This window comes from Tachypleus tridentatus, chromosome 13 (genome assembly GCF_004210375.1).
Source record: "Tachypleus tridentatus isolate NWPU-2018 chromosome 13, ASM421037v1, whole genome shotgun sequence".
Classification (NCBI taxonomy): Eukaryota; Metazoa; Arthropoda; class Merostomata; order Xiphosura; family Limulidae; genus Tachypleus; species Tachypleus tridentatus.
Genome location: NC_134837.1, coordinates 84,819,214 through 84,835,005, shown reverse-complemented (window position 1 = coordinate 84,835,005; position 15,792 = coordinate 84,819,214). Strand labels below are relative to the sequence as shown.

At 29.2% G+C, this 15,792-nt stretch overlaps 1 protein-coding gene across 5 annotated transcripts in view; it reads right to left on the bottom strand.

Annotated features, from left to right (window-relative positions):
- LOC143239610 (uncharacterized) overlaps positions 1 to 15,792 on the bottom strand; it is a 113,611-nt gene that overhangs the window by 49,358 nt on the left and 48,461 nt on the right. For 3 of the 5 annotated variants that reach the window (XM_076480879.1, XM_076480882.1, XM_076480884.1), the window contains 3 exons: positions 14,099 to 14,672; positions 12,295 to 12,490; positions 8,965 to 9,018 (listed from right to left, as the gene is read on the bottom strand). In XM_076480879.1, the coding sequence (XP_076336994.1) occupies positions 8,965 to 9,018; positions 12,295 to 12,490; positions 14,099 to 14,672 (824 nt within the window). The remainder of the gene's footprint in view (positions 1 to 8,964; positions 9,019 to 12,294; positions 12,491 to 14,098; positions 14,673 to 15,792) is intronic. The other 2 variants (XM_076480880.1, XM_076480883.1) reach the window with 1 other exon arrangement.

Sequence of the window (15,792 nt, the reverse complement as noted above, 5' to 3'; positions counted from 1 at the left end):
TTTTCACTATCATTTTTGGTTTGTAACTAAGAAATAGAAAGATAAGTCATAGTATAAACAGCTAAAGAGAGACAAATCATACAATAGCTATATAAAGGATAGATCATATAATAAATAATAACTACAAGAGAGATATCTCAATAATACAGGAAAAGCAAATATATACTCAACAAACAACAACAGAGTAGTATATCTAACCACCAGCCAGGTTGTATGTGATGTGAAAGTTATTTGCTAGTAAAACTGTATTGTATGTAAGAACCATTCAGATAATGGATTAGCAGTGATATCCTAACCACCATTTGACATCATATCACAAAGATTAATGAAAATGTTATAACTTGTTTCATATTTATTGGTTAGAAAATTTATAATTACATTATTGTTACTAAATATTAGTACTGATTTAAATTACAAATATAGCTATGGGCTAAATATACAAATATTTGTTTCTTTGTGTCAAGTAAACATTCATGTATTAATGATGTGTCAGATAAATATTCATAACTTTACTATTTGTCAAGTAACTATTTGAATATTTATAACATCACAGTGACTGTATATACACAATTGTTAACAACTATATTGGACTGACAGACTGACTTAGCCCCCCCATCTCCAACAAAGTCAGGTAGTCATTAATGATATGTTAGTTAAGCTTTCGTGTTTTCACTATGTGTTGGGTAGTTACTTATGTATTAATAACATGGTAGATAAATGTTTATGATTTTACTTGGTGTCAAGTATAACAATTCATGCATTATTTAGTACTGATGTGCTAGATGGATATTTATATTTTTACTAGGAGTTACATAACTATTCATGTTAGATATTTGTTCATGCTATTTTTTACAATACATGATGATTACCATTAATGATGTAATGATGCATTAGCTTATAAGATCTGATAATAGATAAGCAAATGATCATTCTTCCTGTAACAACTGGTCAGATCAGTAATAATTTTACATGAATTTTTTTTAATCTTATTTTTCCTATGAATAATCTGATCTGTGCATTTTTTAAGTTTTCCATCTGAAAATAATATAGTTTTATTTCATGATGTATATGCCACAGAAATGATGAGAGAATGAGCAGAAAGTCTTCTATGCATTACAGTACTGATAAAAACCACTGTGAGTCATACTAATGAGAAGCCAGGGGCATTCTGCTCCAACGAAGTGATAAGTCATAATTCATATAATGATACACACAAACAAGTTACTTAATGACATATACAACAGCTAATGCCAATCATGCAGATACAATATAAATTGAATATATTTGAAATAAATTTCTGCCAGAGAAGTGAACGAATACAATGCTATTAATGTCACAGAAGAACTGATGAATAAATGTATCCACATTTATTGACATACTGATGAAGGCTTATTTTTTTTTTAATCAGTTCAATATTTATGAACAATGTTTGACACTTATATTTCTGTTTACATGAAGAAAGGTGAATCATGCACGATTATCAAACTAAACAGAATGATAAGAGCTTTAATAAATGAATGGAAAAGAAATCTGCCACACTCAAGTAAGATGTAATGAGAGAATACTTGGTTTAAACACTGTATATTATTACACGAAAATCATACTTTACAGTTAATAAGGGTGTAAGTTTGATCAAATCTACATCAAATCTGAAATGACAGACTTATTTTGACTTGAATTAATGTCAAACATAACATAAAAACTAAAGTTTTGAAAAATAAGTAATTTTCATAGGCTTCTAAACATGTTGAAATGTTAATTTCTAACAAGTGCCACAAAAACAAGAAGAAAAACAATTGTTATACTTTATCTTTACAGTCTTACTACTCACAGTATTCTTAAACACAACAATGCAACTTTAAACCACATTTATTGAAAGATACCTACTCCAAATTTAGCTTAATTTAAAGAGAGAGGAAAAGAGTGATGACAGAACATTACAGGATCTAAATAATTAATCAGGTAGTCTTCAAACAAGAAAGATAAGAAATGTTTATATGATTTCAGTTTATCTGATAGTTCCTCCATTTATTAAATTTATAACTTTCACAGCAGCTAAAGATTTATCAATTTATAAAACGTAATAAAGAAATGGATATTCCATCATGTTTGGAATATTTGAGGATCTTCTAAAGTTATATATGCATACCTCTAAAGTTTTGTTATTATAAATGATTATTTGAATTCCAGATTTATTTGTGATAGGCACAAAAAAAATTCAAATCTTAAATTTGTATGTTTCGAATTTTGAAATTTTAAACTATATGTTTTCAAGCATGCTTCTATTAACAATTATTTTTTGTTATATTTACATATCTAATTTTGTGATCTCCTAGAGTGTTTTGCCAACATATCTCTTCTAGTACATCATTAAAAGACATTTAATAATATAATATGACAAAACAATTCATGATGTGAATCAAATATGAGCAAAGTTGGTTTCATCTTGCAAACTTGGTATTTTCAAATGTGCACTTAGGAAAACCAATTATAACTAGAGAATAATTGACAAATAAGAGCATATCATTTATGAATAAATAAATATTGTTCTTTTTGAGCTTATTTCTCATATATATATCCTTTTTAATTTTTATATTTTTGGAGATAAATCTTTTGGTCAAAGGTAATCTTGTAGTTTTAAGAACTATTATATTTATTCATAAAATCATTGATGATTTGTGCACTTAATTTTATATTTATCTGTTCTGTAAGCAAGATATAATGCTCCATTCATAGTGGGCTATTACATTAAAATGAGGCAAGCTATTCTTTAGTAAAACTAAACCAAAATAATTAATCTTATATAGTTTGTAGAAAGCATTCTGTTCGAACTCTCTAATTCATTTAAATAGACTAAAAATACTCGCTGAGCATTTATGTTTGATGCCATATAGAGGTTTGCAAGTTTTCATAACTGACATAAAATATATTTGTTTTTGCAAATATTTTCTTTTTATCATAAGGAACAAAGGAATGTTTGTAGATTTGTGAAATAATACATTGTTGATCACTTTCTAGATTTGTATAGTTATAGATGAAGAATTACAAAACTTGTTGTTATGAATTACATTCAAGCACTTCTAGTTTCATTGTTTGTTTGTTAAAGTATTGTCACAGAATACAGTGATCATGCTTTCTGACATTAAGAGTTTCATATCTCACAAAAAGCCATTTTTATTCCACAGAACCACACTTTAAAAGGTAAATAAATACACATTTAATATTTATGCTATTTACTACAAGAACAGCTAGGATTCAAGAAACATTTATGTGCAAAAAGTAGTAGTGATTAAGCCTAACATGAAAAAAAAGTGTTAATGGGTCAGTTACATCCCATCTCTGAAAATGGCAATTATAAGAAAAATTGTTATTCAAGGTGGTCTTTCTTGCATGTTATGTTTCTATGAAGCCAAATTATTCACATGTCACTCGATAATATTATGTTTGTATATAAAAATACTTTCAGTTATTTAAGTGCTTTTCTATATTAGTGCTAATTGTCTTGTTTAAAAAATAACTAATAAAAATAAACACCAGTCACTAATTAAAACTAGTAAAAGTAATATATCTTTACTACTTTGTTTAATTTCAGTTAATATTGAGTTTCAAAGTTTGTTTGTAACTACTACAGTTTCTAACTAAATGATCTGGTTCCAATATCTGTGTTTTTTTCTCTCATCATCTACTTCTTTAGAGAGGGCATAAACAGCCTACACCAGATGAGGTTTAGCACATAGGTGATTTTCAGAACCTGGTAAATAGAACCACCCTGAAAACATGCAAATGATTGAAAGTTACCAGATGATTGATTTAACAACCAACATGTGTATATGTTACCAGAGTAACCTTTTAGTCAATAAAATAAATTGTTTCTTGCTTTAGAAACAAAATCACCACATAAAAAAAAATCACAGATCTGTTGTGCTAAAATTAGAATGTATTTCTATTCACTGCTCTGATGGTTATTTCTTTCTTTATTTGTACTGGCCATCACTAAATTGCAATAAAACAAATTTTCACACAATTATATTAAAGATTAAGAGAATAATGCAAACTGATTTCTTTGTAAAAATGGAGATTTTCAGATTTAATTCAGAAAGAAAAATGTATACACAGCTGATTACATTCAAGTGTTTAATCTACAAAAAGCTTTCTTTCTTTTAAATCTACATAACAGACTAATCTATTTGTCTAACATACAGAAAATAATCTTACAAATAGATGTATAATATTCATAAACATGACTTGGTACATGATATTTTAAAAGCTACTCCTGCATGCAACAAAGGATAGAATTTTATTTATATTAATACTCTCTGACAATAAAGAAACAGGAATGGAATAAACATGTTTATGTTGCTTTATCACCTATAAATCTACAGATCAGTATTTTTAAGTATCTAATATTTTTACTGGATTTTGCAATTCAAGCAAAATGAACTTTAAAGATAATGTGCTACTTGGATTTCTGTTGTTTAATTCACAGTTTTATTAAACGAAAATAATTAAAAGTCTGTATGTTTGAAGTCAACTGCAGTATTCATATTGAAACTTAAATTACATTTCAAGAATAGGTTTTTTTTTCATGAAGCTTGCGACTGTTGTGTTATCAGCAACTTATGACCTCAGCATAAATACGTGTAATAGAATAACCTGTACATTCCACAGCATTTAATTTCTTTTCATAACTACTTATATATGTACTTATTTGAAAGTGTAATCACTGATCTAATCAATTTATTAATGGTATACTGCAACTATTTTATTTCCTGTAATTCCTAATACTTTTAAACCTAAAGAATTATTGATAGTAGATATACTTTAAATGTGTTTGTAATAAAAATGCTTATTAGAGGTTAAATTTTTTATATGGTTTGTTACTTCCAGCTATTCACATAATGTTATGGCACTTAAATATTTTATACAATTATATATCAAATCTGTGTTTAAAAATGTTATATACATATATAGGTTTATAAAAAACTTCATGTGCACTTCATAGTTTACACTCCTGAAGACAGTAGAATTAATTCCACCAAAAAATGTATTTTGAAAGTTTAACTTATATTTTTTAAAGTTTACAAATAAGTTACTATCCAAGTAAAAAACACTGATGTCTCATTTGATTAATTTTATTTAAATTTTTTGTACAAGAACTGTATTTTATGTATTAAGTTTGTGCTTGTTGTGTGTTTTTGTTAAAACAAGTTTATACCTTCAGTAAGCTAAATGCAAGTCTTAAAATGAAAAAAAATTGAAATTTTGAGGCTTTCTATGGTACTTCCAAGTAAGTGTTTTTGTTTGTGTTTGAAATACAAAATTACACCTATGTACTGTACAGGTTTTACATGAGAAAACATGTTAGCAGACAAGAGACCCATTATCATCACTTATCTTCAATTTGTTATTGTTGAGTTATACAAGCCACTTTCTGTTTAGAACATTTCCTTTGTAGATAATGACCATATATCTGTTGGTAATTTCATCTTGATTCAGTGGTTTGTCTAAAGTACAACTCTCAATATGTAATCCCAACTCAGTGGGATTTTTGTAAATTTTTAAATTATTAATTCATAATGTTTAGAGAAAGATATTAAAATATTATGAAGAATTAGAATACCATGAGGTTGTTGAACCATTTGTTAAAATTTGATTACAAAAACTGGGTGTCACAGTGTTTATAGCACTCAACTATCATGTGGATACATCATGTTTAAATCCCATTCAAGTTGGGATTTTATGTTAAATTTTTTGTATTGTTATATTTCTTTTTTATATATTTATCATGACAACCTCTTTCAGAAAAATACAAATACAGTTACAGATTAAGTACGAAATATTGTCATATTACACAATAAACACTAGTACCAGTAAGTATCAAAAACAACTTAAATATATTTTATCCCAGCAGATGGCACTACATTACATTTACAAGCTCTTTGATTATTTAAAATATAAATACAATTATAGATTAAATATTGGATAGTGTCATATTACATAATAAACACCAATGCTTCAAAAACAGCTTAAATATATTTTCATCCCAACAGATAGCATTAAATCTTCATTATCAAATGCTTTGCCATCACAATTTATAAATTGAAGGGTCAGATATATTTGGCCATGTGGAAATATTTCTTGGAGAACCAGTTTTTCACATGGTTCAGTGACTTCAATCAATAAGGCTTTATGAATAAGCAGATTTGAACATAAAATAAAAATCTAGCTTTTGTGTAATAACAGGAAAAGAATATTCCTTTCAGATATATTGTTCCTAAAATATAATAAATTTTGAGGAACACATTCATAAAACACTCATTTATACTTAATTTGCAAAAGAAAAATTATTCAGCATTTACCATTATATAACAGTAATTGTAGTGACTGATGAATCATCAGATATAAGGTATTAGAGAGTTGCTATCAAAAACTGAATTGCTATTTATTTATTTAATTATCACCAATAAAGATTATTCAGAGTATGACATCAGAGATGATGAATCCAGTTCTTACTTCACACTGACATAACAATAAACGTTTAACAGTAATTCAGCAGAATAACATTAATGAACTAAATAATAACCTATACACCTAGCACAAAGTTTTGATTTTTGAGCTCCCATAAAAATTTTGGCTCCATGATGATTCTGATTCATAACAAATTTTGTGTTATAGAGGAAGCTTATAAATATGTTAATACTAATTTTTCATTTGGAGAAAAAATTAACAAACTATATACAAATACATGTGAGTTTGAACAATCATTATCAATGCATATCATTAACAACCAAGTGGGATCCTTTTGGATTTTATTTGCTTGCCATCAGAAGGGTTTTCCTGTCCAAGATGGAACTTCTGAGAGAGTGATGTTTAAGTTAATATTTGAGTCATTAAACCTTTTATCATATGGCTCTATCCATGGTAGATTCTATGTGTTAGTTATTAAATGATTTTACTCATCCATACACATGCCCCAGTACAAGAAGCACTAAAAATGTTTTTTGTGCATTCTATCAATTTTGACATCCACAAATATACCTTAAGATGAGCAACTAATTTATGGTAAATTAAATGTTGACTTTTGTTTTTTCAGAATGTTATTTCTTTATATAATCTTAAAAACAGCAGTGAGTATCAAAAATGCACTCTGGCATAAAGTATGGGATTAAAATATCACTGATGTTACAATTGTTAAAATTTGATTACAATTGTTTATAGCACTCAACTATCATGTGGATGCATCATGTTTAAATCCCATTCAAGTTGGGATTTTATGTTAATTTTTTTGTATTGTTATATTTCTTTTTTATATATTTATCATGAAAACCTCTTTCAGAAAAATACAGATACAATTATAATTGCTAGAATTATAAATAAGAGACTGCTTTCAGAACACAAACCTTCCTTTATTAAACATATTGGGTTTTTATTGATTAGGATTCTATTTTCTTTTTCAAAGATGATGAACAATGCATTTTGAATATCATTTAACAATGAATCTTTCACATATGGTTGGTAATAATAATATGCAACAATGGCATTATTACTGATCAGGTTTCCTTATGCATTGAACAAGAAAGTGAACATAAACACCTTAATTTGTTTTGCAAAGTTAACAGTAAATGTTTTACCATGATGCCTTATTTGACAAAGTTATTAGTAAAGAGCTTTCCAAAACAGAGATTAAAATTTAGGTTTTAGTCATAAAAAACGATGGTTTTGTATATTTTGCTTCCCTAGGTAATATTTTAAAGTGCCATCCCTGGCAAAACCCTTGCATGGTAATCATGTGTATAATATAACATGAACATGATGTTGCACTAACAAACATTTACTTTAGTTAGGCCAATCTGAGTCTTATTTAGAATAACTTAATTTTTAACATATTTTCCTTTTAATTGCAAAGATTTTAAATTACTTCTTCAAGATCTAATTTCTTATATTTAGTAGAAGTTTGTTTATATTTGAATTGATGACCTTACTGTATCTGAGCCAATGAACACAGTTTCAAGGTCAACAAGGAAAACAAAGAATGTAAAGTGAGTGTGAGATAGATGTTCCTATCAAAAGTAAGATTAACATAAAAACTTCTGCCTGGTAATCTTGTCTGTGAACTTCAGGTGGGCTTTATTAAGGAGATAAACTTGTAAGATATTTTTAAACTATAGATTTAGACAGGTGTAATCAAGATGGACATTTATTTAACATTGCTCTTTGAAAGTTTATAAAATATTATGATATGTTTAGGACAAATCAATATAATTTTATGTACGTATTACCATTGTAATCCTCACTTTTACTTCTGTTTAAACGTAGTTCAAGTTAACTTAAAACTATAATTTATGTCATTCTTCACAACAGGAACCAGCTCTTTGTCTTGGAGTTGAATAATTTCTATTATTAAAAGTTTCTTCAAATGACATATCTGAAGCTTAATATCTAAAAACGAACTAATTTTGTTATTTATATTTACTGTGATATTTACTTAAAATGAGAAGATTCATTTTTTGTTTATATTGAGATCATGGCTGATCTAACTTTACATCACACTTTATGATTACTTTCATTGAACTAATAAAGTAAAATACCTTCTCTCAGTAATGTTTTTCACCTTTCTCAGTTAATGCCTAAGTGCTGTTTAGTTTGTATATATTTTCATTATTCTTCTGAGAAAAAAGTGAAGTAATAACATACAAGATGAACTATAAAATTTGTTGTACATGTTTTAAAATGTTTTCAATATGAATAAAGCATTAGTTAGCAAAGGTTACAAGCACTGTCATTTCCCTTAAATGAATAATTTTGTATTTCTATTTGATTAAATAGTTTAACATGATGAAAAAGCTTCTCCTTCCAAACCTCCAGTGGCTTTATTACACCAGGTAAGTAATTTTTACTGATCTGGTAGGGTAAGTGTTAAATTAACAAAGCAACTACTAAGTTAGAAATCAATAAGCAGCTTACCTTAAGGGTACTATTTGAAGCTGTGACATTTTCCGCAGAGAGTCGTGAGGATTTCTGTAAGAAGTAAAGTAAAGCTTAACTTAGAAACCCATGCCTATACAAATACCAAAAAATATAAAAACTATCATATACCAAGTACAAGTTATATAAATTTTTATAAGATGTTTATAGACTGAACCATATATATATATATATATATCATTCTATTAAAACTATCCTTGAGTTGCAGGTAGATAAGGTAAAAGATTTAGTTCATGAAGGAGACATTTTCTAATGTGATTTTTAATCACCATCCAACGTGTTCGTCTATATAGCTGAAGTTTTGATATTCATTACACTCACCCTCTAACTTTGTTCCAATATATAAATAAGTAATTCACAACAAATTTTATTCATATTGAATAACATTTAGAAGTTGCTCAGGGTAATTGACATTTTACTTTGTGTTTATATATCTCACGCTATATCTGAATATTTTAGAATATTCTAAATAATTCTGGATGGTTCTATATTATTCTGGAATGTTTTAGCATATTATTAGGGAATATCTTAGTAGCACATTCTGGCATATTGTTACATATCTTGAAGTATTCCACAATATTCAGAAAGTTCAAAAACATACAGTATATAAATAATTCAAGCTGCCACTTTTTACATCAGGAATATTCTGTATGACATAACAGTAGGTTTTAGAATTTCTTTAAGGATATACATGTATAAGCACTCAAGAAGATCCTTCTCTATAATTTTAGTGTACACTGTATTAGCATACAGGGCAACTCAGTACTGCAACAAGAAGTAAGACTGCATTTTGGCTGCTTGTTTCATGAAGAAATTGAATAAACAGGAAGCAAGTTATACATATATTCTCCTGCCATCACAAAACATTAAAAAAGATAGTTTGTGGATGTTCAAAGGTTGTGACCAAGGAAGCTGCAGGTTTATGGAATGAAGCTCAAATTCCAAGTTGTCCAGGCAGAACATTATGCTATTACCAAAGCAAAGAAGCTTTTTAAAAAAAATGTGCAAAGCTAAAGAAAAATTCAAAAATGAAAAACTGAAGCACACAGAAGGAAGGCATGGATTAAATGTCAAAGTGCATCGAGCTGAATTGGAAGTCGGAGGACACTGCATCACAAAGAACAAAAGATTTCTTTAGGTACCTCAAAATTCCATCTGGATTTTTCAGTACTTGAATGTAATAATGCTGAAGGGAGTGTGACCTTCATTGAGGAGTATAATCCCATCATATCAAAGAACAAAAACAATTACTACTTCAAGTTATGTAGGAATACAGGAGATGCTTTCTTAGCAACAAAAAAGGAAACAATAACAGTGCAAAAGTTACTAACCACACCAAAAAGATACAACATCATATAATTAAACCATTGTATATATAATAAAATATTAATAATAATTTGGTTTACACAAATAACTCACAATACATAACAAACACGTTTTTTTATATCACATAATGTGTACAGTACCAGGTTATTGTAGTCTAAAATTTAATCCTCAATGAGGAACTTCTAAATATGGTCAAAAATGAATGACATTTAACAATGAATATTTTAAGGTACATTAAAACAAACTTAAAAAGGCTTTAAAAGTTTAAACCTGAAAATAAGGACTACCCTTCTGTCCAAACACTTATCACCTCAGCAGTTAACCTGAAGAACATATTTTGGGGGTAATGCTTGCATAATTAAAAGTTCTATCTACAATAAAATGTGTCTTTGAACAAAATATTATGTAAGGAAACATAATAGACAGTTATTAGCATATCTAACAACTTGGAAAAACAAAACATTTTCTTGCTGATTGTAAATGCTGTACTACAATGCACAACTGGAAATTTTCCATGTGTTTTAGGCATCTCTTCATTATTTAGTCACAAAGTACTCTCTGCATGTTTTTCATTGGCCAAGACTTATGATGTACTTCTAGATTTGTATGAAAAAAAGATAAAAACAGGGTGAAATATTAGAATTTTGCACTGAGCTAAACCTAACAAAAAGTTTTCAGATTATAGAAAAGGAATAAAGAAGCTAAAAAGTTACTTGAAATATAAGTTGGATGTTGAGGCTGACAGAAAGTACTGTCTCATTAAAACTCTTTAGGTGAAATAAAACTTGTTAATTCATGATGCAATTTGGATACAACAAAAACTAACCAGGTTGTAATTTTTCCTCTCAAAATCATACTAAAGTAAGATGCCATTAGTTTTTTTTTTTTTTTTTTGCATTTCATTCTGTATTAAGCACCAAGCTACATGGAGGGCCATCTGTAGTGTGTCCACTATAAACATCAAAACCCTATTTGTAGTGCTATAAGCACTCAGACTTACTGCCGAGCCACTACTGGTGGGTATTGTAATAATAAATTTGTAGCTACTGATGTGCTTTCAGTTTAAAATGCATTAGTAAATCAGATCATATCTTACTTGTATTACTAACAAATATACTGAACTGTAACCTTAAAATATGTACCAAGCTAAGAGTTTTAAATTTTTATGTAAATTAATTAATAATAGCTTCAGATGTTTTAAATTACAGAAAATTAAACTTTCATTTCAGCTCCTTTCACATCTTGTTATAATGCTCAAAAGTTTAAATGTGTTATGCATTGAAGCTCTGGATCTACTCTAATTGTTTCAACATGAAACCCCTTTTGTTTAAATGCCATGTTTGCAATGTATGTTGATCTAACATTAGCTGACATTGCATTACAGCAACTTGTTTAATTTGCTAAGAGAAAACTAACGTCAAATATTCATATTTATTGCAAGCAAATTACATCAGTCATGTGACTCAACTACACTGTACAATGGCATGAAGTTTGTTTTAATATAAAACATTTTGTATACTCATTAAACAGAAAATTCTAACAGAGTTCTGTTGCAATTAGTCTTAGAGGTCACTTTATTAAGTTTCTTTATTTTGTACAGACTGTAGTTCATCAGTGTTAATAATATTAGTCAAATTATAAAACAAATACACAGGGAAAATGCCAGACTACAATAAATAACTTATGTTAATTTGAAGAAAAGTGAAGACAAATTGAATAACAATAGTAGTTAACAAGTTCAATTCAGGTTACTAAATATAAATATTGATAATTTTGTATGTGGAAAAGATACAAATTAGTATTACCTTGTCATGTTTTAAGTTGTAACATTTCTTAGATCAGATAGTAAGCTTTGGCTTTGACATTATGAGTATGAACAGAAAATCAACATGAATCTAAACCATGAAGGGAAAGGTGAATGTGAGTACATTAATACTGGGTTAGTACCTGGGGAGTAGTGAGTGATGTCACTCTAGTCCTTACCTTGCCACCACGTGCAGCACTAGAAGTAGAACTAGTGGAACTGTTGATAGACTCATGACTTCCTGATCGATGGTGGGGTGGTAGAGCAGGACCTGAAGAAAGACGAGTGACTCGAGCTGTGCTGGAGCTCTTCCCTGCTTTGGCCACTTTGTGGACAGGTGCAAACAATCCATGTTTCATCTTACATTCAAAGTATCTTTGGAAGAAAAGAAAAACGCCTGAGTAAAAAGCACAGCCTAGAAGCTAATATCAGTATAAGATGGAATTGGTTTTACACAGTCAGTAAATGATGTTTTACAAACTGTCGATTGGGACCAATTACTTCAACATTCTTAAGTTAAATGTGCTGTAACAATAAATAATAGCCATTAATTTCATCAAATTAAAAGTCAGTGTAAGCTTCATTCAAATATTATTATACTTGGGTGTATTCTGAGTAAAAAAAAAACCCATTTAAGTTTAGAGCTATGAATATGTTGTAAAATTAAAAAAAAAAAAACTAGATGAAAAGAATTAGCCTGGCTCGGCATGGCCAAGCGTGTTAAGGCATGCGACTCGTAACCTGAGGGTTGCGAGTTTGCATCCCAGTTGCGCCAAACATGCTCGCCCTTTCAGCCGTGGGGGCGTTACAATGTGACAGTCAATCCCACTATTCGTTGGTAAAAGAGTAGCCCAAGAGTTGGCGGTGGGTGGTGATGACTAGCTGCCTTCCCTCTTGTCTTACACTACTAAATTAGGGACGGCTAGCACAGATAGCCCTCGTGTAGCTTTGTGAAAAATTAAAAAAAAAAAACCAAACAGAATTAGTTTACTTATTTTCTGTACAAGTGAAATATTCACTTGTTCTAAAGGGAAAACTAAACCTGGCTGATGTTGGCAAGTTTATCCAGAGTATTTTATATTATATTATAGTTATGTTCAAATCTGGATTACTTAATTCATATTTTCTTACTCAAGTATGTTACAGATCTATGTTCTGTCATTGTGATGTTACAAATACACATTTGTGTTACGTGCTTATAAGTCTCATACGTATTAGTCCACACTAAAATATAAAGTACAGAAGAAACATTAACCTGAAAAAAACAGTTTTAAATTTTCTAGCCTAAAGCAGAACAAATCTAGAGATCTAGTAACTATATGAGGTGTACAACTAATGTCTTATTTTAATTTGCATTTTAGATGTTTACATAATTAGATTCTGCACTTAATAAATTCAACTTATTACAGATAGGTACTAAAAGTAGGCCAGCTCTTTCTATTTTGGCTAAGAAAAAACAAGAGTTATAAGCCCTTTACTGTTAAGCCCTCTTGTTTTACAGCACCTAAAAACTAGGTTATTAAAATATAGCAACAAGGAATTAGAAGCAATTCACATATGCTTAAAATCTTGCACATACATAATGTGTGAATGCTTACCATATATCATTAAATGGTTACAATTCCAATTTGTATGAAGTTACTAAGACTAAATCTGGTAATCTAACACTTCTTATCTGTAATACAAAAAATAAAATGTGCAAAGTTATAAATATATAAATAATTTTCACCTAACAAACATAAATGTATTTATTAGTATTTACTGTTTTCTCCTAGGACTTAAGAAAAGTATATCTGACATTATTTATAGAAAAACATAATTATTAAATACATTTTTTATAAATAATGTCAAATATGCTTATGAAATATTCCATACAATTATATTTGTTTCACAAAGATGGATATTTAAAATAGTAGTTAAAATGAACAGTTACACTAATGGCTACATATGAATGTTTTCTCAGTAATCTGTTTATCTAATCACCTTTTTCCAGCAACTGAGCCATCATTTTTTCCTTGAGGTTCATCCAGGTCAATTCCTGCCCACTGCCCTGGTGCAAACTCAGTGTTTCCAAGATAACACAAGGTCCCTGTCTTAACACCATCAGTAGCATTAACCAAAACCCGATCTCCAACTTTAAATAGACTTTCATCAGAAGTAGCAGTACTGGTGATGCCACGAGGTGTCATCCCTTCTTTTGCATTTACTGGTAGTAGTCTTGTCATTGAACTTGTCATCTTTCCTTCTGAGGTCTTGTCTGAGCTTGTTTGCAAAGTTCCATTAGTAGGAATGTTGGTAGAACTGATGGGAACTCGTGAAAGTTTGTGAGGACGGGCAAAAACACCTTTGTTGGACTCACACTGAAAATAACGAACTCCTCCAACAGAACCATCATTTTTTCCAAAAGGTTCATCTAAAACAACTCCAGCCCATTGCCCTGGTGCAAATTTGGTCCCTCCAAGAAACTGGATGCAACCACGTTTTGTGCCATTCACCCACACTTTGTCTCCAATTCTGTAATTTTCACTACTCTGAGCCTGGCTATCAATAGCATCTTCTGAATAAAAGTTTTAAACACAAATCAATCAATTCATTTCAAAATACCTACACAGCAACAGTAGATCATAAAGATTATCAAAGAAAAGTTATAAATATAATACCAATTTGAAATTTTTCCAAAATCTAAAAAAAAAAAAAAGTATGTTTTATTTACTTTGCAATTTTCCATCATCTTTATATGGCTGCAGTGTTAAATTAGACGTTGTCCAACCAAAATTTTTTTGGGAAACATAATTTTGGAAGATTTAATTTTATTATTTTTCTCTAAGCATTAGGTAATCATACACAATCAATCTACTATCTTATGCAGTAGTCAACTGACTTATTTTATTGGTTGACTGAATACACTATATGGCTACACAAATCAACCAATTATTAAAAGGGATATCGACAATGTCTCACCCAAATATTTTTTATATAGTTTACCTTTACATTTATTTTTATTACTTTTTTTAAAACATCTTGAAAGTTTGTTTGTTTCAAAGTGAGAATCTAATTAGGTAGGTAATTTAGTAATTATAGCTTTTACTTTTCAAAATGAGAAATTATACATTGTTGCAAAAAAGTTGGCACTCCGTTGCATAAAATTGGCGTCTCACTAGAAAGAAGTGGTTCTATTTCAATAAAACAATTATCAAACACATTTTTCAGTTGAATACAGGAAAATAAATATTTTCAGAAAATGACTGGAAAATATAAAAGACATACGAAAAAAACAATTCTGTCTGAACACAAAACAAAATATGACAATTCAATTAATTAATGAAAAATTAGGGTAATTGAAACATCGTTTGTTTTTGAATTTTGCACAAAGCTACTTGAGGGCTATCTATGCTAGGGAAGGTAGCTAGTCATTAAAACCCACCACCAACTCTTTGGCTACTCTTTTTACCAATGAATAATGAAATTGACTGTCACATTATTATGCCCCATAGGTGGAAGAGCAAGCATGTTTGGTGTGATGGGGATTCAAACACAAGACCCTCAGATTAGGAGTTGAGTGCCTTAACCCACTTGGCCATGCCAGACCAGAAACGTTATTCAGAATACCTCTTGAACATTTATAAAAATTAGATAAATTTTAGCAGTCGACTTCATTTGATTACTGCATTCAAGTC